The sequence below is a fragment of the Aspergillus pseudonomiae genome, assembly GCF_009193645.1.
Source record: "Aspergillus pseudonomiae strain CBS 119388 unplaced genomic scaffold BDV37scaffold_9, whole genome shotgun sequence".
Taxonomy (NCBI): domain Eukaryota; kingdom Fungi; phylum Ascomycota; class Eurotiomycetes; order Eurotiales; family Aspergillaceae; genus Aspergillus; species Aspergillus pseudonomiae.
In genome coordinates this window covers 300,507-324,753 of record NW_022476001.1, presented here as the reverse complement: position 1 = coordinate 324,753, position 24,247 = coordinate 300,507, and the positions used below count along the sequence as shown (strand labels likewise).

At 48.4% G+C, this 24,247-nt stretch overlaps 8 protein-coding genes across 8 annotated transcripts; 4 read left to right on the top strand and 4 right to left on the bottom strand.

The window, feature by feature from the left end:
• Nucleotides 1-1,609: 1,609 nt before the first annotated feature.
• On the top strand, nucleotides 1,610-3,961 carry BDV37DRAFT_279604 (ankyrin repeat-containing domain protein; the record flags this gene model as incomplete). Its single annotated transcript, XM_032086371.1, has 1 exon — nucleotides 1,610-3,961. One exon carries the CDS (start codon nucleotides 1,610-1,612, stop codon nucleotides 3,959-3,961), a length of 2,352 nt encoding a protein of 783 aa, XP_031945137.1.
• Nucleotides 3,962-4,266: 305 nt separating this feature from the next.
• Nucleotides 4,267-6,132, bottom strand: BDV37DRAFT_279603 (cytochrome P450; the record flags this gene model as incomplete). The annotated part of the gene is made up of 6 exons (XM_032086370.1): nucleotides 4,267-4,614; nucleotides 4,676-4,727; nucleotides 4,777-4,985; nucleotides 5,051-5,099; nucleotides 5,151-5,968; nucleotides 6,034-6,132. 6 exons carry the CDS (start codon nucleotides 6,130-6,132, stop codon nucleotides 4,267-4,269), a joined length of 1,575 nt encoding a protein of 524 aa, XP_031945136.1.
• A 450-nt stretch (nucleotides 6,133-6,582) lies between these two features.
• Nucleotides 6,583-7,431, top strand: BDV37DRAFT_279602 (class I SAM-dependent methyltransferase; the record flags this gene model as incomplete). Its single annotated transcript, XM_032086369.1, has 1 exon — nucleotides 6,583-7,431. One exon carries the CDS (start codon nucleotides 6,583-6,585, stop codon nucleotides 7,429-7,431), a length of 849 nt encoding a protein of 282 aa, XP_031945135.1.
• A 1,204-nt stretch (nucleotides 7,432-8,635) lies between these two features.
• BDV37DRAFT_279601 (uncharacterized protein) lies at nucleotides 8,636-12,517 on the top strand (the record flags this gene model as incomplete). Its single annotated transcript, XM_032086368.1, has 1 exon — nucleotides 8,636-12,517. One exon carries the CDS (start codon nucleotides 8,636-8,638, stop codon nucleotides 12,515-12,517), a length of 3,882 nt encoding a protein of 1,293 aa, XP_031945134.1.
• Nucleotides 12,518-12,721: 204 nt separating this feature from the next.
• Nucleotides 12,722-14,896, bottom strand: BDV37DRAFT_223133 (uncharacterized protein). The gene is made up of 4 exons (XM_032080202.1): nucleotides 14,891-14,896; nucleotides 14,105-14,686; nucleotides 13,424-14,046; nucleotides 12,722-13,340 (listed from the first exon to the last, which is right to left on the bottom strand). The coding sequence occupies exons 2-4, from the start codon at nucleotides 14,572-14,574 to the stop codon at nucleotides 13,225-13,227; spliced, it is 1,209 nt and encodes a 402-aa protein (XP_031945133.1). The 5' UTR covers nucleotides 14,575-14,686; nucleotides 14,891-14,896; the 3' UTR covers nucleotides 12,722-13,224.
• Nucleotides 14,897-15,613: 717 nt separating this feature from the next.
• On the top strand, nucleotides 15,614-16,543 carry BDV37DRAFT_240129 (translocon subunit SSS1). The gene is made up of 4 exons (XM_032081040.1): nucleotides 15,614-15,819; nucleotides 15,880-15,938; nucleotides 16,011-16,038; nucleotides 16,138-16,543. Exons 1-4 carry the CDS (start codon nucleotides 15,735-15,737, stop codon nucleotides 16,176-16,178), a joined length of 213 nt encoding a protein of 70 aa, XP_031945132.1. The 5' UTR covers nucleotides 15,614-15,734; the 3' UTR covers nucleotides 16,179-16,543.
• BDV37DRAFT_240124 (WD40 repeat domain-containing protein) lies at nucleotides 16,544-19,069 on the bottom strand. The gene is made up of 6 exons (XM_032081039.1): nucleotides 18,737-19,069; nucleotides 18,559-18,666; nucleotides 18,147-18,493; nucleotides 17,752-18,090; nucleotides 16,926-17,697; nucleotides 16,544-16,870 (listed from the first exon to the last, which is right to left on the bottom strand). Exons 1-6 carry the CDS (start codon nucleotides 18,969-18,971, stop codon nucleotides 16,641-16,643), a joined length of 2,031 nt encoding a protein of 676 aa, XP_031945131.1. The 5' UTR covers nucleotides 18,972-19,069; the 3' UTR covers nucleotides 16,544-16,640.
• A 473-nt stretch (nucleotides 19,070-19,542) lies between these two features.
• Nucleotides 19,543-21,959, bottom strand: BDV37DRAFT_268952 (putative C2H2 zinc finger domain protein; the record flags this gene model as incomplete). The annotated part of the gene is made up of 3 exons (XM_032084269.1): nucleotides 19,543-20,062; nucleotides 20,236-20,595; nucleotides 20,626-21,959. 3 exons carry the CDS (start codon nucleotides 21,957-21,959, stop codon nucleotides 19,543-19,545), a joined length of 2,214 nt encoding a protein of 737 aa, XP_031945130.1.
• Nucleotides 21,960-24,247: the final 2,288 nt, after the last annotated feature.

The following is a 24,247-nucleotide window of genomic DNA, read 5'->3' as shown; positions in this document are numbered from 1 at the left end:
TATCAACAGCTCCTTTGATTAAGGTCGCTCAGAGCAAGCCAGAAACTGTAAAATCCTTAGAGCGTAGAATCGACAATCCTTGCCAATACTTGGTAATATTTAAGTATAGGCTTCCTGTGACGTCTTAGATAGACGTCTAAGTGACTCCCGAAGCATTCGAAGGTCCAGATATTTTGTGGAATATCAAGTTAGCATGCAGCTCATCTGAACCTGTACACATAGTCAACAATGATGGTATGTCACCCAGTAACTCAATTATTGTAGAATCCTCCAGTTATCGTCCCCCCTGCAGTCTTGCTAGTGATTGAAGGAGGATCTATTGGGGCTTGCTGACAAAGTCTTTCCATTCCCATTTTTCATTGGACTTCGCCTTCCTTAAAATATACTGATTCACTCCTCCAGTTGTTAGATTTAAATCAGAACATAATTATTACCTTGCGGTCGGCCGACAACGACATTACCTAGCCGGATATCATGGCCTTGTTCAGGTCAGGTAATACTGCCGCCAATTCCCACAAGTAGACCAGTTCAAATCTAAGACAGGGATAAAGCAGATTCGACGCCGTAATTGGAGCGGAAGGTGTCCCATATAAACCTGCGGGGAGTGACAACGTTGTGCTCTCTCATCTTAACCCCGGTATATGGGATTATGTTGGCTTGATACTGGACGAAGCCGCACGGCGAACGATGGAGCTCATCCAGCATCGCAGTTGATGTGGCACGCTTCATGAATAAAGCTACAATCCACCCCATCGTTTGCAGCTTAGAGCTGTCCAAAGCTTTGACGGTTGGCATGGTTTGGTAGTTCCACGCACAGAACTGGAGATTGTCTTTCCCGTTGTGGATCAGTGCGTGCTGTCAGGAAAGGAAGGAGGGGAGGGGGGAGTACTGCTATCGAATAACCCAATTAGTTAGAACTTAGCAATATCATCAATCTACCGGTTCACACCACCTCGACCAGTTCCGGTGGGTACTTGTCTACTGGCATACTTTGTATCGATCCGGGTTGGTCGATTCTTCACAGTGCTAAACTCTGGTAGTTGGGATACAATAGCAGATGTATATTGAGATATTGCAACTTTCGTCCACGAATATGCACTGCGGGGCATTCATTGCATACATGCAGCGCGGCTGAGCCGTAGCCATCTCGTCCTCTTGCGTATTTCTACTTGAGGGTGGCCTCAATCTCTTTCTTGAAACTAGAAGGATTAAATAGGTGGTATACAAGAGTTCACGGTACCTCCAGAAGATCAGCAAGCTCAATTTCTACTTTAGTATCGCTGAATGTGGGTAATGGTGTTGTTAGTGAAGCGCGTATTATAGGCTGCCTACATCATCTCTGACACGTCAACCCCGTGTGTTGTAGCGTGTGTCAGCTGGATGCTTTGTCCCCGCGCTCTCACTTCATCAAGTGAAGTGATCCCAGCACTTTCCTTTTTTTTTTTTTTTTTTTTTTTTTTTTTTTTTTTTTTTTTTTTTTTTTTTTTTTTTTTTTTTTTTTTTTTTTCGTGATGTACTGGCATTATCATCTTACGTACTTCATCCGACAGGACCTCTAGAGAAGTGGGGAGTGATACGAACGGATTCCTGGAGCCTCTACCAACTAATCATGCGGTTACTTAATACACACACGCTTGAGGTGGAGGAGCATGGAGGCGGAGAATTCCCACAATATGCAATTCTCTCACATACCTGGGGGAAGGAGGAAGTTACGTTGCAGGATATCACGTCGCAAGCGGCCCAAAAATTGAAGGGATATGAAAAGATCCTGGGAGCTTGCTCCATTGCTCGGGAGAACCGCTTTGATTACATCTGGATTGACACTTGCTGCATTGATAAGACAAGCAGTGCGGAACTTTCAGAGGCTATCAACTCCATGTACTGTTGGTATGAGGAAGCAGAAGTTTGCTACGCATATCTATCCGATGTCCCCCACGGGTCCGTCTGTGACGACAATTTCAGGAACAGCAAATGGTTCACTAGGGGCTGGACTCTTCAAGAGCTTATCGCCCCATCGACGGTCATCTTCTTCGATAGCGAATGGCACAAGATGGGTGAAAAATTAGATCTGCAGAAGCAAATATCTGAAATAACCGGAATACCTGGTAATTTCTTATTGGGAGACGACGTAGCATATGCTAGTGTCGCTCAAAAAATGTCATGGGCTGCAAAGAGAAAGACAACAAGAATTGAGGATGTCGCCTATTGCTTAATGGGAATCTTTGGAATATCCATGCCGATGCTGTACGGTGAAGGAACAAAGGCATTTATCAGACTTCAAGAGGAGATCATGCGAACTACGAATGACCACAGTCTCTTTGCCTGGACATCAACAGATCACCATGGTGGGGTTCTTGCAAGTTCGCCAGCTGCGTTTGCTGGCTCCGGCAACGTCATCCCAACAAAGCCTTCTGGTGTTATAGGCAATCCTATCACACTTAGCAGCAGAGGAATCAATTTATCACTCCGCTATAAAAGCGATGAGAAGGGGGGCTCGGGGCTTGCTATTCTTGACTGCACTCGGATAATGGAGAAGAATAAACGGCTCGCGATCGGTCTGAAGGATGTCCTCTTAACAAATCAAAATTTTACGAGAGAGCGAAGCTCGGAACTGGAAGTGCTAGACCTAGCAAAAGTTTATCTCAAGCATTACCCTATGAAATCCTTATATATCAGACCGTGGCGTTCGGTGCGTCACAGGAAGCAGGGAAACGTGGGGAAATGCGCAGTCAGGTTCAAAGGCGTAGAGAAAGAGGAAATGGCCTCCTGTACAATCTATCGGTGCTCCAGCTGGGGGTTTCATGACGAGCTGATCATTACAACTACGGAACTTCCCGCCGATGGCATAATTGGTCGACTGGTGGTGCTAGACAAAGAGGGAAATTCGTTTCAGATAGTTCTGAAGCGGTCCGGAGGACTCCTTTTCGTGGACATCCATAATAGTCTCCAAGTGCATCATACACCTTCTCAGGATCTAGAACAACAGCAATACGAGCGAGATCAAATTGCGAGTGTCCTCGACAATGGGCAGTACATATATGCAGCAATTGATAAGCGAACTTTCATGCTGCATGGCGAAAGGCATATTCTGGAAGTCGTGGAAATAGATTACCCTGTCGGCTCTGCGCAGGCATGGCTTCAGCAAGTGGCAGTACTCGAAGGATATATTGAAGAAGGAACGTTACTGCCGTATGCAGCAAGACGAGGATCTGTAGCGGTCATACAGCTGCTTGATGAGACAAATAAATGTGCGAGCGATTTCGAAACCGAAATTGGATTGGCATCTTTGACATTAGCTGCCAAGAACGGACATGAAGGTGTGGTCAAACTGCTCCTTCAGAAGGGAATTGACTTGCAGTCAAGTGTCAGTTTCTTTCCTTTTTCTTCTAATCATTCTTTGACATTCTTGTCATACGCTGTCCAGATCGGAAATGAGGCGGCAGTTCAACTACTGCTTGAAAGAGGCGCTGACATAGAGTTTGCACCTTATAATACTCCATCAGCGCTGTCACTAGCGGCTTCTATGGGACACGAAACAGTGGTCAAACTGCTTCTTGATATGGGTGCTGATCCTAACTCCAAATCTGGTAGCAATAACATGACACCGCTGCTGTTTGCTACCAGCATGAGACGTGAGGCAGTAGTCAAGCTGCTGCTTAATAACGGAGCCTATATCGAATCTAAAACACATCGTGGTCAGACAGCGCTGTTATTAGCAGCCGAGAACGGAGATATAGCAATGGTCAAGGTACTGCTTAAGAGCGGAGCTGATATCGAGTCTAGATCAGATAATGGTCAGACAGCGCTGTCATTAGCAGTCCAGAAAGGACATAAAGAAGTGGTCAACGCATTGCTTGAGAGCGGAGCTGATATCGAGTTTGTGAAATTTCTGTCTTCCAGGTTGTTGATATCAGAAGTTTCGCTTCGTTTATCTCATTTGACAGGGTATAGAAGTAGATAGGCACATAATCTACCGTCCACTATTGAAAAGCCAGCGGGTTTAAGTTCGAATTTTTGGTGGCCGAAATGTCTATATACAAGGGGCAGGGTCGACTGTACAAGTCATCCGCTGTAAATAGGAGTTAGGATGTATCTAACATAAGTCATAATTCGATCAGCTGGGTCACAAGCTATTGTAATACTGGATAGATATACGTACATATATATGCACGATCCAGATTGGTATTCGTACGGGTAATTGACGACAATTTGTAACTTCTTGTGGAGGCCATAATGGATTCTATAACTAAAATTATATCCACGAATTCAGTCCACTCGTCGAACGGCACGCATTGGCATTCCACCGGCAGGAGTTGGGCCTGTCCCGCTCATCGTCACATATGCAAGACCACCATAGATATCCGGCCCTCTGGTAGACTGGGGATCATATGCCAGCTCAAAGTCAAACTGCCGCACCGTAAGTAGCAGAACCAATTTGAGTTGTATGAGCGCCAGCTCCTGCCCAGTACAGTTTCCCCTCCCTTTCTCAAACGGCCTCCAGGCATCAGGAGGGATCTTTCGCCTTGCGTCAGGCAGAAAGCGGTCCGGATCAAATTTGTCCGGCTCAGGGAAAAGATCAGATCGTCGGTGCATAGCAGTATGGAGCAGAACAACCTGGTTTGAGGTCATAGGTTAGGTTCGACCAAGGGATATTGACTACGTTAGGAAAACCTACTACATGGTCTCGGATTGGGTACATCTGTCCTTCAGGGGAAATAATATGCTCGCTATCAAGTTAGTCCTCAATGATCACAGCACAGAAAACGGAGAATCTACCTGTTTGGTTGTCTTAGTATCGCCCCCATGGAGAAGAGCCGCAGTGTTTCCTTGATAACAGCAAGCGTGAGTACAAGCTGATTTAATCGTTCAGGATTGGTCTTGAGCAGCTGCAGGGTGATATCTCTATCCGGGCTGAAAATATCATCATGCTCTGCTCTCACGCGCTGTGCAATATCTGGGTATTGGTATAGAAGCATGAGGCAGTACTTGAATTCAGTCAATATATGGGTTTATATAACTGTCGGAAGGCGTGCAAAAGTATTATACTGACCGATAAAGAGGTGCTGCCGCTCACAGCGGCGAGGAAAATACCAGCACAACTGCAATAGGTCATGTTAGTGACATCCAGAGGAGCTTTTTCTGCGGCTGACCTAGAGACCAAATCGTCCACATATTCCTCTGTCATTTGCCCATTGCCCCCGATGTTGACAGGAAACTGTGGGAGCTTGTTGTTCTGATATGCCGTGAATGACGAGTATAGAAGCGAGGGCTTCGAGCATGAATGGCTATCCCGTTCCCTAAAGCATGCGTAAACCTCGTTTCGGATCAATTTGTGGAAAGCCTCACATCGGGTTCTCCATTTCTGCATTATAAATGGACGTTTGAAGGGATTCCTTGCCGCAGAAATAGAACCCACGGCTCCCTCGTACAAGGCACTCCATTCACTATTCTCTGAGAAAGTGTCAAGCTGCCTCCCGAAAAGAACCCGCCCCGTCATTTCCAGAATGGAAAACTTGGTTACAGTTGCCATCTTGAATATCTGGCCTGTTTTGGCACATTGTGCGAGCATCTGGTCTAGGGCTTGCAGATCCTCCGCCATGGCAGGGATCATTCGTACAAAACGAGATGTTGTAAATGATGACCCGAATATGGAGTGATTCTTGGTCCAGTTGTTCTGCGATAATGTCTGGATCCATCTCTGCGATGCGGCTGGAGCCAATGGTTCGAAAACGCTAGGCCACCGGGGAGCTCTGTCTTCCACAGTGATCTTGCGAGCGACATCTGGGTCGCTTACACAGACAATTGGGGGAAATATCGGCCAGAGGTCAAGAAAGAAGATGGGCGGTAGGTCGAACTTTCGCTGTATTCCATCTAGAATGTTTGCAAAGAAGGAATCCCAGGGGTAGTCCACCCATTGTCCAAGGAGCAGTAACCAATGGCCGAATACAGCACTATGCGGGGGTTTGGGCTTAGGGGTTAGATTCAGTATTTGTCCAGCTTGACTTAAGCAAATGTATGTGTCACATGACTTACTCGATTGTAAAATTTTGATCGCACGCGGGCCACCCTGTATAGAAACAGTGCCACGAGTGTACTGAAGAGAAGACCAACCCATTGGAATATTATCGTCATATTCGCAAATAGTAGTTTAGAGACCTAGGATAGATTCAATCATCAGTGGAACATCCTTCACATGGTACAAGCGGGTGATGTAGGAGTACTTGATATGTTATTTCCCTTCGGGGAGTGGAGTGCAAGCAGAAAGACAGCAATCTCATGAATCTCATATAAATCACCATCATAGAGGAAATGGACCATACCAGTCTGTTTTACCCATGCATGTATCGTTGTTTGCGCATAATGTAAAGAAATACCTGTAATTTACTGTACGCAGAACCAGAAGGGGCATATGGTATACAGTCGTGGATAAAAATGCCCCCCGCCCTGTCCCAACTCATCAATCTCTGACTTCGTTGTTCACTCTTGTCTTAAACAGTGTTCTGACCTCCTTATCCTCAGCAAACCTGTTTCTGTCTTTCTTTTTCTTTGTTCTTTCTCCACAGTGACAAGAATTCGGCGAAAATGAGTGAAACGTGCCAAACCAACGGCTACGATACGGTTCACGCAGTGGATTTTTACCATTCAATGACTCAAATCCCTGGCTTTTTGCAGGATGCCGCAGTCTACCTTGACGGCTATCGAAAAACATTACAGTTGCAAACCACGAAGAAAAGACCTTTCGTGGTTCTGGATGTTTGTACGGGAACTGGACGAGTTATCCGAGACCTAGTGGCCCACCTATCGGAGCACGACGCAGACCTTCACGCCACCAAATTCATCGGGTTAGACATATCGAGGCCCATGCTGGATCAGGCAGCCAAGCTTCCACTGGCATCCCCCACCGCCGATGTAACTTGGATTGAAGGCTCCGCCCTGAATCTCCATGAGGTCCCTGCTTTCCGAGATGGCGTGTTGAAGGCTGATTTGCTGATAGTCGCCTTCAGCTCGATTAGCCACTTTATCGAACCGGGCCAGGTCGCCCAGTTTCTCAGGGAGGTTGCTCGCGTGCTCCAACCAGGGACTGGTAGAGCATACATCTCGTTGCGCGATATTCCCGCAACCTTTCAATCGGATATGGCCCCGGCTGAAGGCGACACCAATAGCACGGACCTTCCCAGTCTTGTGTTACCAGGAATTACCTATCGTCAGATTGGCAATGATGTTCAAGTCAAGGACGGTGTGGTTTATGTGGTGAGCAATGTGCAAGTAATGTCGGGCAAGGGGGATACCCTCAGCACCGAATCCGCTACTACGGCATTTCGCATCTTGGGGGATGATGAGCTCCGCACCCTTGCTTCGAGCGTGGGATTGGACGTGATGGAGACCGTGAAAGCAGGAGAGGAGACCTATTACGTGTTCCAATCCCCTTGAGGGCAAGGTTGCTACACACACCCTCCCTCTAGAGACAACACAAGGATCCTCTTTAAATTGGACCAATTGGGACGTTTTGGAGATTTCTGAAGAATGCACGAGTAGAATCGAGGCTGTTATCTTTACGTTGCGTATACGTTCTTTCTCCCATCTTCCCCCTACCACCCACTACTCCTGATGCGAATAGTTTCCCACCGTGCAAATCCAAGTTTGCCCATTCCAGAAGCGAAATACTCGATGATGACCAAGATACTTGGTGGATATGTTGCTCCGAGCTGTGTCGTATGCATCACGCAGCTATGTAGCATGGGCTGGAAATTGTGGCGATGTATCACTTCTACACCCAGCAGCGTCAATTGACTACTGCAAGCTAAGTCAAATGGCGCTTGTCAGTGAACAGAAAGTCCGACCGTACCGCACATTGTCCTTCAGCTCTGATAAGCGGCATTTCAATCCTGGCTAATGGGGGCATGGGCTGCTCGACCCGCAGCGCGGCAACAAGTTGATTTAATGCGCGGCTGAAGTATTTGAAAACTTGTCTCGTGAGTTGTATCCCATGGTCCATTGGTTTGTGATACCGGCGATGCTGGGATACAAGCGTAGGACAATTGCCTTTTCTCCCCGAGCTCGGCTTCTTCCAAACTTCGTGACTGCATTGTCAACTCTAGTTGTGATTACGTTCTGTATGAAGCAAAAGAGTCCAAATTGAGGAATGGCTGGCCTTTGGTGCTGGGTGATCGTCGGAGCCATCTTTCTCGGGCCGTGTTGCATAGGGATTCTGCTCTACTGGGATATCCCCATACTGCGCCTGGCATAATCGCAGTGGTTCTGTACGATACGGTATGGTATATACGGTAGTACAGACATACATCTCCGGACATTATCATACTCTCCTTATATGCATTGCTGTTTGACAATTGGGCCGGGGCTAACATCATCATCATCTCTAGCTTTCAGCTTCTCGACCAGAGACAGTTGCTTCTTTTAGACTCCGAGCGACGATAGAACTACCTACTCTCAATATCTGGCAAGAACTCGCAGTTGCTTTGATGCTGTGTGCTATCACAACTGGGTATATTCAGGACCTTTCTCAGTATCAGGCCTCATGATTACTGTAAGCGGGTAGACGAAAGAAAAAGCAGGCCAGCCGCCTCGACTCTGATTCGATGTTGTAGATTGCTAGACGCATCCCTTGTATTAGACCATGGTTATCCCCGGTTGCTTTGAAAGACCTCACGACCTCATGGCTGAATATACGGCATCGTGCTTCTTTCCACGGTCCCCCGCCGATCATAAGCTTGCATATACCAAGATCCTGCGCTATCCAGTGTTCCGCCTGAGATCGTCCAGAGGAGTGGCGCCTTTGACAGCTTATATCCAACTCGCATGGACAATTCTCATCGGTAAACTCACGGATGCCACAGATGTTGAGTTTGGACTCACTCTATGGGGATCCAATGGCGGTTCACAGAACGTTTCCTTTCGCTTTCACATCAGTGAAGATGAGAAAGTCGAACAGGCTTTAGCTTCGATACAGGCTGCCACCTTCGGCTCTTCTGAAAATGCCCTTAGTGACTTCCATTTCCACTTGAATATTGAGGAGGAATGGAACGATGAAATCGAGCTGTGCTATCCACCACCATCAGGGGTATGTTCCCTGGTTGTGACATGCTGCATTCATGGTGGATCATCGGCGAAGGACATGCCAGATTTACAATTCATTGTGCACTATGACACTAGGATCATGGAAACAGTCGAGGTGCTGCGCATGCTACACCAGTTCAAGCATATATTATATCAGCTACTGGAAGCGCTGCAGACCAGATTACGGGAACTGGATCTCGTTAGCCCTGAGGATTGGCTGACGCTGAGGGACTGGAACGCAAGATTACCCAGGGCAAGCAAAGTCACCTTGCACGAGCTGGCACTTTATCATGGGGGCTCCCAGCCCGCCATCGCCGCCTGGGATGGCAGCATGACTTACCACCAGTTGAACCGAGCATCCCTCGGCGTGGCTCAGCATCTCCTACACTGTGGGGTTTGTCCAGGAATGTTCATCCCCTTCTGCTTGGAGAAGTCCAAGTGGTCCGTGTTGACCATTCTGGCCATCCTTCGTGTTGGGGGCATCTGGGTACCTATCGATCCCAACACCCCGATCGGCCGCGCTCGCGAGATGATCGAGGGCATGGGAGCTCAATTCGTGGTAGCCTCAGCCGCTCAACGTCACAAGATGGAGCAGCTGGGCCCGCGTTTACTGGTGGTGTCCGACAGCATGGCTTCCACGGATGCCGCCAATTGCATTCCTCTTCCTGAGGTGCATCCAGAAGACCTAGCCATGGTGCTGTTTACTTCTGGGACAACCGGTCGTCCAAAGGGCATGCAAGTCCATCACGAAAATATCGCGACAGCCGCATTGGCCATCCTTGACATGTTGAATATCGATTCCACTACCCGTGCACTACATTTTGCCTCATACAGCTTTGATCTGGCTATGTACGAGATGATCTGTACGCTCCACCGCGGTGCCTGTCTCTGCATTCCTTCTGAATCCGAACGACTCGATGACGTGACAGGTTTCATGCGGGAGCAGAAGATCAGTTGGGCCGCGTTCACTCCATCCTCTTTCTCTCTTCTTCGCCCAGGTGACCTCCCAGACTTGCGCACAGTGGCTCTTGCTGGTGAAGCTATTCCACCAAGCCTTGTACAGGCATGGACACCGCACGTGCAGTTGGTCAATGTGTATGGACCAACAGAGTCTTCCGTTTGCAGTGCCGGACCAATTCCTCAGCATGGGTGGCGCGCAGGCACCATTGGGCCTATGCTGGGAGGAATAGGATGGATTACAGATCCGACAGACACCGAAAAATTAGTCCCAATAGGTGCTATTGGGGAGTTGCTAGTCGAAGGCCCTGGAATAACAGGAGGTTATCTTAACAGACCATCCTCTCGCTCTGCAGAGGTCTTCATTGATGCTCCCTCTTGGCTCCGTCGCTTCCGTTTGTCCCCCGGTTCTGCCCAGGTCCCAGGACGTCTTTATCGCACGGGCGACTTGGTCCGATATACGAGCCTTGGATGGATCCAATTTGTTGGGCGGCAGGACACACAGATCAAGATCCGAGGACAGCGAGTAGAACTAGGGGAGGTGGAACACCGCGTCCAAGAGGCGTTCCCCAGCGCTCCCCGCGCCGTGGTCGAATCTGTAAGCCCGTCTGCGGGTCGTCCGGCACCGATCCTCGTGGCGTTCATTCCCATACAGCAGGATGATACACCGTTGGAGGCAGAGTCCACTCTACTCTGCGAGCATAGTAGCGAGTTCGAAGCGCAAGTAATTACAGCATCAACAAGATTGCAAGAGTCTCTGCCTATATACATGATCCCATCCTTGTTTGTGCCAGTCAGATACCTTCCTCGGACCATCACGGCGAAAACGGACCGCGCTCAGTTGCGGCAATTGGTGATTAATCGCCCATGGCGTGAACTACAAAGATATCGACCCGCACCGCGGTGTCCATGTAACAGACAGGCTGCATCCTCCATTACAGAAAGTAAAGAGTTGCGGATCCTAGTGTCGCTGGTAGCAGACGTACTGACGTGCGACATCGAGGACATCCGGACAGAGGACAGTTTCCTATCACTAGGTGGCGATTCGCTATCCGCCATGGAACTAGTGGGATTGGCACGAAAGGCTGGTCTAACTCTGTCGGTTTTGAGCGTCCTTCAGACTCGATCACTTCAGGAGCTACCCAACTCTTCCGCAGCGCTTCAGCAATCTCTGACCGACGGTCTCACCGGACAGGCCTTCTCGCAACTTCGAGTTGACGACCCCAAGACATTCCTTGCGCATCTAGTCTCACGGCTGTCTCCACAGACCGTCGAAATTGAAGACATCGAGGATGTTCTCCCGGCAACGCCACGCCAGGAGTACTTGTCCGACTTCCCCTGTGAGTATCTGCTGCTCCGGCTACAAGGATCTATAAATCACGCCCGGCTCCAGCAATCGTGCAAGCGTCTAGTGCATTACCACCCCATCCTACGTACAGTCTTTATCCGATCAGGGGACATAATGCACCAGGTAGTGCTACGGCATCCGGCCGTGGCATTGCACGTCCAATCTCCCAAAACGGATACGAAGGAAGATGTTAATACCAGCGCCCTGCAATGGTGCCAAGCAGATTCACTGCTCCCCGTCGACCCTTCGAAGCTCTCAGTGCACTTGGTCTTGGTTCAAGGAACCACCCAAGATGACAACGTTTTGGTGCTGCGTTACAGCCGGTCACTCTTCGACCCTGAAACCATTCCCATAGTATACCGTGGGTTACAACAACTATACGAAGGCCACAGCCCGCCACCAGCCGTCTCGTTCCCCGCTTTCATGTACCATGCCCTGAGCCAGGACCTGACAGCCGAGTTTTCATTCTGGCGACATGTACTCCAGAACGCCGAAATGACCCAGCTCCCACCATCGACTAATCCAGATCCCAATCCACAAATCCTCTTGGCGCCCTTACCGTTGCCGACAATCAGGCCCCCAGCAGGCATTACAGCAGCGACAGTCGTCAAGGCAGCATGGGCACTCGTACTAGCCGAGCAGACAGGATTGCATGAAATCGTCTTCACACAGGTAGTCAGCGGCCGATCGATGCCCATCACGGACATCCAGAACGTAGTGGGTCCCTGCAACAGGATCCTGCCGGTTCGCGTCTCCATTGATGACTCGAGAGACGGTCTGCTGCAACAGATTCACACCCAGCATATTGACAGCCTGCCTTTCCAGGGAGTATACCTGCGCGACATCATTCAGCACTGCACCTCGTGGCCAGCCGATACCACGATGGGGTCTATCGTCCTGCACCAGAATATAGAGTACCCGAAGTCTTTTGCTATGGGGGATCTCCAATGCACGCCGTCATACTTCAATGCACCGCCCCGCCATATGCCGGTCACGGTCGTTTCTATGCCCCAGGAAACAGGTCATCTGATTTTCCTTACTTGCTCCAGCGATTGTGCAACCCAGGTCTATCTGGATGCGCTGCGCGACTCCATGGGGCGCCATATCGCTGCTCTGCTGAAGCCGGTGGATCTTTGATTGTTGAGTTTCTCGTGGTAAGGTATCTTCGCTTGAGTGGATTCACTGATGCAACATCTTGTATAACAGTGATGTGGGTGTAAAGCTTGAACATAAGGTTTGCATGAGCAAAGCTACACGTGACCATGTTTGATGCTTAGGCATGCAGTAAGTCGTCGATGGAAACATCTTTATTTCATCTTAAAGTAGTTATGAAGTGTTTATGTTCAGTATGCATACATATGTTTTTTTGGTAGACAAGAGGAGATGTAGGGTTAGGTGAATCATACTAAGATATGGTCATGATGTATGGTAGGTCCATACGACACAGATCTGGAACATCAGTTTCATTGTTGTAAAAATGTCAATTAAATCTCAATAGTAGAAGATATTCAAGGCAGCAAAACGTTAATAGTCATACAGTTGTCAACCTGAATAGCAAGAGGTAGTAAATGAAGCATATCATGTTAAACCAGCTCACAATGCGCAAGAAAAGAACATTCGATTTGTCTAATACACCATAAGAAGAGCTGAAAACCCGCGTGAAAGTAACAGACCAATTTCCCGTTAAACCGTTAGAAGAACAAGCAGTATGAAAACGAACCCAAGGGATGAATGATGGGGAACTTAGATGGTAAAACATGTGGTACAGAAAAATAACGATTTCTCAATGTCCAGATATCGCCAGGGACAAACCATAAATTATGCAAGCGTGTCAAGAGGATCTTCTACTCTTGTCGGCTGCGCTTTGCGCCATGGGGGTTCCATGATCCATCACCTCCAACCCCTTGGTTAGGAGGGAAGAAGTTTTGATTGAAAGCGGGATTAGGACCTTGGAAGCCGCCTTTACCTAGCAAAACAGCCGTGGTCAGAACATGTCTACATGGCCAGCCGGGGGAGAATTATATCACTCGCAACGAGACATACCTTGCATCGCCATGTTTCCTCCCATGCCGCCCATCATCGGGTTCATTCCACCAGACATTGGGTTCATGCCCATACCACCCATCGGGTTCATATTCGGCATACCCATCATGTTGGGACCCCCCATACCGCCGCCTCCACGGCCGCCGCGCATGCCCCCGGGTCCACCTCGCATGCCGCCCATCATGCCTCCACGGTTATTGAAGCCGCCATAGTTTTGCATACCTCCCATCGGATTCCCACCGAAACCTCCAGCCATCGGGTTTTGGAAGCCCATTGGATTCTGGAAGTTCCGGTTGTTGAACCCTCCCATGTTATTATTCATGCCACCCCGGGAGTTGAAACCACCGCGGCCGCCACGGAAACCACCACCGCCACCACCACCCATGTTGTTCATTCCGAAGTTCATGTTCTGCGCTGGCGAGTTGAAGCCTCCAGACATCGACCGAGCCTGATTGTCCTTTCGCATAGGCGCATCCTTCGGAAGTGTGCGGAAAGGGTTTGGTTGGGGGTTGGTATAGTTAACAGAGTACTTCCGTCCTGACGATCCTGTCATACTGAAGGATTCGAGCTTGTGTTTGGTGGCAGTCGCGGCCTGAAGTGTAGTGAATTCAACAAAAGCTTGGCTGGTTGTGCAAATCAATTAGCACGCTACACCCTAACAATTCAGCCACAATTGCTTACCCTTTACTCTTGCCGTTCACCTTGTGTTCGCTGAAAGTTACATCCTTAAGTTCATCCTCGCAGTCGGCCTCACGGATCCAACCACGAATATCATCATCAGTGGTCCACCAGTACAGATCAGAGATAAGCAGGGCAGGTGTGGCATCTGGATCCGATGGACGGTCGTCATGCTCTTTGCGCTTTACGCCCTGCGGGGGAGCTGGCGTCTCTGTTGCCGCTGACTGTTGCGGGTTTGATTGTGTTACATGTTCCCCATTGGGCTCTGTACCTTCGGCATGCCCCTGCTGCGCGTTGGTGTCTGCAGCGCCATCGCCATGGGCAGGAGCGGCATTTTGGGGCTGCTCTGGAGCGTCTAGGATGAGTTCGGTGTCATCATGCTTGATATCATCCTCTCCGGCTTGGTCATTAGCGTTATATCCACCACCATCACCATAGATGTCAATATCGAAGTTATCATCTTCAGTAGCCATGGCGTTAAGATATGGATCGGAAGCTCAAGGCAAATTTTTGATTGCTTGGATAGTGAAATATACAGTCCTTTGTTTCTTTTCTCTGATTCGTTGAATCAATGGAAGTACATGTCTGCAGACATAGACCGTCAATTAGCACGGAAGTTGCTATCGCTTGAGAGTGAAAGGTCGCTGCACGAGTCTCCCAAGCAGCAAGGGAGTAACACTGGGTCATGTTTGTAGCAAATGCCAAAATCCACTTTGCAACTTCTTAAAGCAACAGGGGCGAGTGCAGTGTCGACAGACAAAAGGATAAAAAAGGCTCGAAAATACGTACAATCCGAAGCAACAACAGCTTCAAAAATGAACAAAGTCTTCACCAGTCCGTAAATCTGATTGCTCTGAAACGGAGATACAGAGCGGAACTTTTGTCTCAGGATTCCAAATACAGGTAAGATAAGTTATGGCAAGATTTTCTTCAGTGAAAAAGTAGAGAGAAAGGGACGAAGATGGGAGTAATTTCCACAGGAGATGCGGCGCCGAGTGTTGAGTTCTGCAACACACGCACTCTTTGCTAGGGAACAGAACTGATATAACTCTCCCAGCGGGAGTACACAGGAGAGCAAAGGAAAATCAGCAGAAGAGTGCTGTCAGTTTTAGGTCAGTAAGTCAGTTCGCAGAACACTGATGCGAACGGGCAGTACAGAAGGACTTCCGCCCAGCAGTTTGTATCCCCTGAGTCGTAAGCCGTCAGCGCACGGGTTGAGAAGAAAGTGAAGTTGGTGAAAGAAGTGAAAGAGAGATGGGAAGAAAGCGTGAGATAGGAGAAAAAGCGTTGGTAGGCGAACAATCCCTTGGTACAATAAGACGTGTCTGAAGGACGTGCCGAGTGGAGCGCGCAAGAAGAGAAGGGAAGGCGAGAGCTTGCCTTTGGATCTCGAAGGAGCTGCGGTTGTGGAGCTGGACCCGGAGCGCGGCTCAACTGTACTTCCGAACCCCAGAAGGCCAACTCTCCTGTTGCGCGCGTGTGGATGATCTGTCGATTATCTCTTGTCCAGATCGCCTCTTTTCGATTCTCCAATTCTCTCTTTTCTCTCGACTTTCCTGACTCACTCATACTACTTTTTCTCTTACTTCCATTCTCACTCCTTTCTTTCCGTTCTTACCAATTCTTCGCCACAATGTCTGAAACCCTCCAAGAGCTCGCCGACATCCCCAAGGACTTCCTCCGTGAGGGTACCCTCTTCGTCCGCAGATGCACCAAGCGTACGCCACACCACAGTCGCTCTGATTTCTCTAGCTCTAAACTGACTCAATGGTATACAGCCGACAAGCGCGAATTCATCAAGATCAGCCAGGCCGTCGGCATGGGCTTCCTTATCATGGTACGAGACACTCGATCTTCCATCTACGCATAAACGCCTTGTTTGTGAATAACGGTTCTGACTAAAATCCAGGGTGCCATTGGTTACTTCATTAAATTAAGTAAGTCGGTCGCATGTGCATTCAATCCTCGGGAGGAGCACCCAGTCTCCCAGGGGCATGAATGCAGGCAACAACCGATCGATAACTAACAGTGCTTAGTACACATTCCCGTCAACAACATCCTTGTCGGTGGCGCATAAGCTATGAGCGACATTAATCAACACTCGATAACCTACTACCTTAACTTGATGTGGGGATGGGATTCTGCATAAAGAAAAGGGGGAAGAATCCGTCCATGCTTGTATCCGATACCCGTTACTCTTACTGCGTTAAAACGAAATATATTGATGGGAGATGGAGGTGTTTAACTCATCTTTGACTTGATGACATGCCGTCAGTGCGTCATGGAGGTGGATTTTGCTGCATGAAACATTGTAGCGAGGTCTTTGATTCTGTATAAATAGCGTTTCCTGATTCTGTTCAGCATCCAGAGAGGATAACTTGAGAGATTTATCTAATTCTTTGAAATAGCTATTGAATGGGAGTCTAATTTCAATCTCATAAATCCTAATTTAAGCTTGGTATACAAAAAGGCTGCGCTCGCTCGCATTTTCGGCTCCGAAAGTAGACCATGCTAATCAAAAGAAATGCCGTTTCATAGATCACCATATTTCACCCGCGTACTCGTCATCTTCTAACCTCCGCCGATATACGGGTCGGCTTCGAAGGTGATGGATTGTTTCCTTGAACTGGTCATATTCGAGCACGGATTTCAGCCGGCAATCGTAATTTTTGGAGACCGGCGGAGTCCCCTCGTCCTCGGCGGCGCCGCCATTCCAAGAATGGACTGTGCAGGTGCCGGTCGAAAGGCCCCAGCCATTCCATGACGTTGCTACACACCATCGTTAGAATGTATACTTTCCGGTCTCTCACAGGACCAGACTTACCGGCTAGGACAGGGGCGTTGGGATGCCAGCTTGCGTCTCGGACACATGTTTGCCATGCCAAATCGCCAGCGCGGCTGCTGAAGTCATATGCACTATTGGTTACGTTGGGGTCTTGCGGTCGAGTGTCCACCGTTGCCTGACCGACGTCGATGGTTCCGGCAAGGGTTGCATCCAAGTTGTACACATAAACTTTGCCATCTTCACTTCCAGTATACACGTATCTGGAGTTCGTGCTGTCTGGCGGCGAGAAATGGCATCGTATTAAAGTTTTGAGGACCCGATGGCCTCGGAATGTGACCACGGAGCAATCGTGTGGGTGCGCCTCGTAGTAGTTTTCGGGGTATGGCTCGAACCTGTAATCGAAGCCGCTGGTGTAATCCTGGGCATCAATCGTATCGAACCGCGCTGTAGTCATCATCTTCCTTAGATCCCAGAGCTTCATGTTCTGGTCCTTGCCATTGGAAAGCACATATCGACCATCACCTTTGCTATCGACGTATGTCAGTCCTTCCGTATGTCCGATGAACACGCCGGCTTCACGCCCGTCACCCATTGAGCGTCTGTCCCACACTCGTAGCGTGCTATCATCGGACCCGGAGTAGAGAATGTGAGGGGAAGACTTGTCACCAAAACAAACAGCATTCACATCATCTTCGTGGTTGCGTAGGCGTAGGACTGACTGTCGGGTTTCGAGATCGTAGACAATAACCGAGTTATCTGACGTGCCGGCTACGATTTCACGGCCGTCGCCTGAAAACCGAACCGACCAGATCTATGACTCTCAGGTCAAGAACAACAAAAGAACATAGGACGGGTAGACACCTACACCAAATTGTCTTCCATGAGAGGATGAAAGATCTAGCACCGACGGCTCCGAGGAATCAAATGGATCTGTAGGAGCAAGACAAACAAGGTTCCGTATGGAAGTATACGCTAGAAATCTGTTGTCTGGACTCAGGGTGGCATCGGTGATGGTCCACTGACCAAAAGGGTAGGCCACGGTTTTGTAATACTTCCATTCGTACGGGTTAGACGTATCATACATCCTAACCCTGAAGTCCTGCGAACAGGAGAAGAAAAAGTTGCCATCATCGGAAAATTGTCCCGAGTAGCACCTTGAGTCGAAGTGAATGATCTTGTCGGCAACTGAACCAGGTATAAGACCCTATACGGACAGAACGTCAACATCGAGCATTTGATGTTACATGGCCAAGGACTCACTTGAGTTATCGCCTGCACCTCCTGCCTCGAACCAGACAGATCAATGCCTAGTTCCCGCCACATCGTCCTCGTCGCAAGACTTTTCCTCCTCTTTTTCAACTCATCCGTATAATATGAATTGCTTCCAAAGTCGCCAGAAGCCATCAACTTTGCCCCTTCTTCGCTGGGTACTTGGGGTGCCGGATCACCTCCACCCCGTCGTGCTCGTCGCCTAAATCCAAAAAAGCCAGCAAGCTCCTCGTCTTCATCTTCATCGTCGTCCATTTGGCCGCCAGCCCGACTATACTGAAGAATATGTCGCAGGCCGTTTGATGCTAGTAGATTCAACAACCGGGTGGCGGAAACTGCTAGCAATCAGTAGTGAGCAACCGTAATCAATGAGGATATGGAAAGATGAGCATGGTCGAAATACCTCGGGAATGCCTGCCACCGGCCTGACCCGCCGCTTCTCCAGACTGTTCCAAATTTCCTTCGTCCATGGAGAATTCAATATGTATATTACCGAGATGTAACTCAGGGTCTACGTCAAGTTGACCATCGGCAAAGTATTAGCATCTTGGGAGCAACTGGGCATGGCGGAACAACAATACCGAGATAATTTAGATGAACGCCGTAGAAGCCGTCCTCGTCGTCCTCGTCGATGAAATGGTCCTCATCCGGATGGGGTCTGTCCTCTGAATGTTCTGAAATTTCAGTCTCAGGTTCATAGTCCATATCATCTTCCTCATCCTCTTCAAGCCATTCTCTCGCCGGATGCCATATAGCGGGTGAATCTCTCGACGCCGGACGGTCGCCACTAGCGGGATGGGGGTCGGGGGAACTCATTATTGGGGAAAACTAGGAGGGGTTAGGGTTGGGGTATGGGTTGGCAGGATTGGCCGCAAGGGTCATATCATTAGGTACACTTGGCCAGCTTCCAATAGTAAGTACGAGGATAGACAACGGGCGTCAATTGACCGGCAGTTTGTCTCCGAATGGGATTCCCTTATCGATACGGTTATGTCATCCCGCGGCAGGTCTCCGCTCTTGCTTAACTCCTATCCCCGAGATGCTTATCTATGTCTATCCATGTTTGGAGGGTATGAAGGTTCACAAATATATGAAGCTACCAAGGAAAACCAGACTATTAGAACATGGTATCGTGACTTTCGTAAACATAACCCTTTTCATAGTCCATCGAACTCCCACAACCCTGATCCCGTTGTATCACTGCATCGTGTCGTTGATATCCGTCAATTTGTGTATATACCCGAAAGTTCGTACATCACATCACATAAAAGAAAATGTCAAAGAAAGGAAATATCGACAAGATAAACACCAGAAATCATCATCATTGGACAGATCACCATACGCTGCGGCTAGTCAGCATATACCTCTCTAGACATGTTTAACCGACTCACCCGAACTTCCTATATTCAGCAATGTGCTGTTCGAGCACTGTCGGGCTAATGGGAGTTTCCAGGTAGCTCGCCATAGATCCTACAAACGTCTTGACCTTCGGCCAAATCTCTTCTTCAGCTTTGTACACCGGTGTTGTAAACATCGAAGACTCAACATTTTCTATCAGGCCTGCAGAAAATGTGGAGATCATTTCCCGGAGCCACTGGGGCAGGAAATCGAGATCGGATGAGTCAAGGTCGCTGCTGGCCTCGATGAGGTCAGTGTCTTCAGACACTACAGTAGGATTCCTCGGGTTCCTATCTTCCAACTGCTTCGAGACTGGGAGTGTATGGGCGACAGATGCTTGTAATACAAGAATCCCAATGATGACTTGAAGCTTTCTTCGCAATTTAGAGCGCCTCTTGCGCGTCAGCTGGTCTTCGGCCGCACTGGGTGCATTTGTCAAAGGAGTCGAGCCCTGAGAAGACTGTCTGTCTTTGACGACACATGATGCATGGTAAAGGGTAAATCCTCCGCTAATTTCCAGAGCGGCAGGTTCAACTGTCAGGTCTGGGAGGGTTCTGTTAGTACTTATAGCGCAATGTTTGAAGTGGTAGGGAATGCAGATGCGTACATACCATGTAGAGGCAAAGTCACACTTCCATACGGCCCAAATGATAAAGTCCGAATTCGATAATGGTTGAAAGACACCGATTTCGATTGAATTATACAAAGACTCTCAGGCGTCTTCGCAAGGTGTGGGATGGCATGCTCAGCAGTCAATTCAGACGCTGCTACCTTCCGTGAATCAGGCTCATGCGCAACACTGGTATCTCCAATAATATTCTGTGTGTCGTATCGCACTTCAGAGAGTTCAATGTGAATGCCTTTTGACGAGTCAGAATGCCCAATCTTGCTGTAGATCTGCGGTGAGTGAACAGCTAGGGTCATCGCTGTAAAACGAGATCTGGTAGTATGAGGCTCCAAGGCACTTGAGAGAGCCTTTGTAGAATAGCTGGAGCCCGTGGCCTTGAAGATGGACTGCTCAGAAACCTGAAGTGCATACACCCTGTCGATAGCTGTCATAGCTGAGACCCACTGAGATGACTCATTGAACAAATAATCTCTGGATGTGCGACTGATTTCGATTGAACATGGATCACCTTTTGGCTTGAAAGCCTGGGACACTTGTTCTAAGGCCCAAGCAATCTTTGATGCTGAGCGATTCCGGTCTGACATGCCATTGCACGCAAAATCATAGTATTGGTCATAGTCTTCCAGGACCTTGGGCAATCCGTGCTGCTGGCTGGCTTTACCAGTGCATAAATGGCATCTATCCACAGTACCCTTCTGAAGCTTGCATTCCACGCAAGTCGTCATTAGATGGCCACATAACTTGCATTTCTCTGGAGGCAGATTCTGAGGCTCAGATGCAGGGCGTGCTTGAGACTTCTTGAGGGACAACTCTTTGAACGATGTCGCCTGGTGCGGGCTCTTGTCATTGCAAGATGTTGTTTGAGATGAGCCCCTCGGATTTTGTGCTTTTCTCCCACTGTGGTGACCCAAATTATCCTTAGGTGGAATATCCTGCGGGTTCCTTTCCAAAGTGGCATCAAGAAGCTGGTGGTGACTTGAGACACTGTTTGGTCCGAGACGGTTTATCTCGCTGCCTTTCTTCTCTGGATTATGAGAAAAAAATACAGGGTCTGGGGAAGCATCATCTCTATCTGGGACCGAGTTAAGGGAGTGTGGTAGTCTCTGCTCAACCTGTTGAGCAAAGCTGTTCTCCCTTGAGTAGCCGTTTCCATAGAAAGAGGATCCATATCCAGAGAAGTAGTTGCTTCCATTATTAGAATTGTCCCCACCTCCACTTGGAAAATGAGTTTGGGGTCCCTGTCCATTAAACGGGTTCCCAGAAGCGAAATTGCCATTGAATCCATCCCCACCACTCCCACTGTCCCCACTGTTTCTTCTGCTTTGAACTCCACTTGTTCCTGGGGAGCTACCGTGTATGCGACAATGCTCGGAGACACAGTTAAAGTAAGCCTCCCACGACTGTACAGACTTCTTGCACAGTGGACATTCTCTCGGTGGTCTGAATCTGGTATGCTTGATATTGTTCTTTCTGAGCCTGGCTGGTGGTGGGTGCCTATGTCTAAAATGATCCCAGACCTTGTCCCTCCTGCAGGTATGCCAGCCACAAACGGGGCAAAAAAATCTAGACCGAGGGGCGTGTTCAGTGGAGACGTGCCGACGGAAAGCCCCCTTCGAGGAGTACATTTTTCTTTTGTAAGGTTCACACAGCTGACAGGCATATCTGTCGTTGTTGCTGTTGGTGCTGTTAGTACTGTTGGGGGAGTTTATCTCGCAGTCAACCTCGTCTTGGATCATGGTTTCAAGGCAATTGAAGGTGTCTCTCACAAGAGACCTCATCTCAACCAGTTTATGAGAATGAGAAACGTTTCTGACGCTACTTTGAACGGTCGATTGGAGCCGGTGCAGGTCTGCTCTGACTTCATCGAGGGGGTCTGGAGAAGACACGCTCGGTGGACAATAAAGATGAGGGATCTGTGGAACACTTGTGCTAAGAGGTCTGTCTGCGGAAGGCACATGTCCAGTATCTATAGGCAATGTCGGCGATATGTCGTTGGCCGGGTAATCATATAGGTAGAAATCCGTATCAATCTCGGGCAGAGCAGTACCTCCAGGAAGGAGATCTGCACTGGTGCAGCTAGACGGCGACACCGGTGACGTGGCCGATGACTGATAGTTGGACTTGAGGTCGATGTTAGTACATTGGCATGGAGACGGAGCATTTCCGAGAGGGAACGTACTGAAGAGTTGGGATCCATAGAGGCGTTCGGCATCAGGTGGCCATCTTCTGATGTGGCATAGTAGCCTGTTTGACAGGGACCAACAAATGATAGCAGGTCATAGTATTCATTAGGGTATGAGCTACCCATCTTGAGGTAGGGTTGGCCAAGACAACGATATAGGAAGACCAGCAGCTTAAATCTTGCTTGGCACTATACAAAGGAAAGCGAAGGGAAGGGAAGGAATGAAGAAAACAAGAGAGCGGAAAGGGAATAGGAAGGGGGCTCAAATAAGAAATGGAACTATCAAGAAAGAATACAGAAGAAAGGGAGGGAAGAGAGAAAGGCGGGCTGTTGAACCAAAGATATTGTCCGTTGGTTGATGCCAACGGCACTAAAGTCCCGTCTGACCACAGTTGCAAATTTGGAGCGGAGAGTTTAATCCAATGGAACTTTTCACTATGACTCAAATTGAGTAGTAGAAAATGGAAAATTAAAGAGTTGGAAAGAAATAGGCAGGCCCCTGTGGAATTTTATAATCGAGGTAAGCAAGGTAGTCCGGTGCCCACAGGGCAAAATCGGGTTGCAATGGAATCGTCTACTAGTACTCGACTTTCATGGCGCCAACCACAATGCTGTATCGGCTTGTAACAGACTTTAGGTAAAGCTACCGGGTAGGAAGGTATCTCGATGATGTTCGAGGGTCAAGGACTCGGTATTTGAGTACCAGTACTCTTTCTTAACTACTCGTAATTCGGGAGGTCAGGACAAGTAAACCTAAGGCTACGTATGTACCGGTCTGAGCCATGTTATACCACACAGCGTGAACGAAACCTGGAATTTCCCCACGTGGCTGAGCAGTGACCTGGTTCAGGAGTACTGTATTGCTTGAAATCTAGATCATTGCCGGAGAATAAACAACTTCCGTCGTGCATCTTGACCCCATATTGCCCTGGTTCGTTTCTGTGGCTTTGTATGCAATTTGAATGGATTTTGGTCTCTATCCTAGCGTTGTAATACTGGATATATGCTCGTACTGAATTCAAGAGAATTAGAGAATAAACGACAGTATGAAAAAGTAAAAATAATAAAACAAGAATAAAAAATAATAATAAAAGAAGTGGGAAAAATAAAATAAAAAAATCAACTAACAGTGCAACTGAGGATGATGATAGTTGAAAAGGTTAATGGGAACAATGATTGAATGGAGTGGATCCCGGGGAACTATCAACAAACTACGGACTTAGCATCACCCGCGTTGTCTCCCGTTGCCGCAATCCATTGATGGGTGGGGCATGGTAATTTAGTCTCTTATGCGGACCCGTTCCTAACACAGTTCGTATGTACCAGTACGTACCTTCGAGCTTTTGAGTTCGTCTCCAGACACGTCTGTGGATGTATGTGGATGTACGAAGGATGTTTTGCACTTAATGCGGCTCTGTCACTTTAGTCACGCTTGCATTTTGACTTTTCCCACCCTTGTTGGTGATGCAGCTTCAACTTTCAAGAGACCGCCGTTGATCTAGATGAAACCCATTCAACTGATGAGGTCTATTCAAGACGCACCACGTTCAATTCACCGGGGTCACTTGAGTGTCGTCGCCACCCCCTCGTTTCAACCGTCATAGAAGTCAGCAAATTGAAAGGGAGAAACGAGAAGAGAGGAATCAGTGGTGAGGATAGCACGAGGCCCTTCCCGGAGGCGGTCAACTTCTTCTTGGCTACCTCTCTACGGAGTATACTATCATCTGCTATATCCTGACGATGGATCCGTGCACCGTTCACCACAATAACAAAAAGGGGGAGGGGTGGATGACGACGTTTACTCCTCTTTTTTTCCTTTTAAATTTTGATTTATTTTATGTTCAATTTTATTTATTTATTTATTTATTTAATTTTTTTTTTTTT

Excerpts from the sequence above, each read along its gene's own strand:
- BDV37DRAFT_223133 (XM_032080202.1), bottom strand. The coding sequence starts at position 14,574 with ATGGCTACTGAAGATGATAACTTCGATATTGACATCTATGGTGATGGT. Across the intron at positions 14,047-14,104 it reads GTGAACGGCAAGAGTAAAGG|CCAAGCTTTTGTTGAATTCA; the intron begins GTAAGCAATTGT and ends TTGCACAACCAG. Across the intron at positions 13,341-13,423 it reads AGGAAACATGGCGATGCAAG|GCGGCTTCCAAGGTCCTAAT; the intron begins GTATGTCTCGTT and ends TGCTAGGTAAAG.
- BDV37DRAFT_240129 (XM_032081040.1), top strand. The coding sequence starts at position 15,735 with ATGTCTGAAACCCTCCAAGAGCTCGCCGACATCCCCAAGGACTTCCTC. Across the intron at positions 15,939-16,010 it reads GCATGGGCTTCCTTATCATG|GGTGCCATTGGTTACTTCAT; the intron begins GTACGAGACACT and ends ACTAAAATCCAG. Across the intron at positions 16,039-16,137 it reads TGGTTACTTCATTAAATTAA|TACACATTCCCGTCAACAAC; the intron begins GTAAGTCGGTCG and ends AACAGTGCTTAG.
- BDV37DRAFT_240124 (XM_032081039.1), bottom strand. The coding sequence starts at position 18,971 with ATGAGTTCCCCCGACCCCCATCCCGCTAGTGGCGACCGTCCGGCGTCG. Across the intron at positions 18,494-18,558 it reads CGGTGGCAGGCATTCCCGAG|CAGTTTCCGCCACCCGGTTG; the intron begins GTATTTCGACCA and ends ACTGATTGCTAG. Across the intron at positions 16,871-16,925 it reads CAACGCCCCTGTCCTAGCCG|CAACGTCATGGAATGGCTGG; the intron begins GTAAGTCTGGTC and ends GATGGTGTGTAG.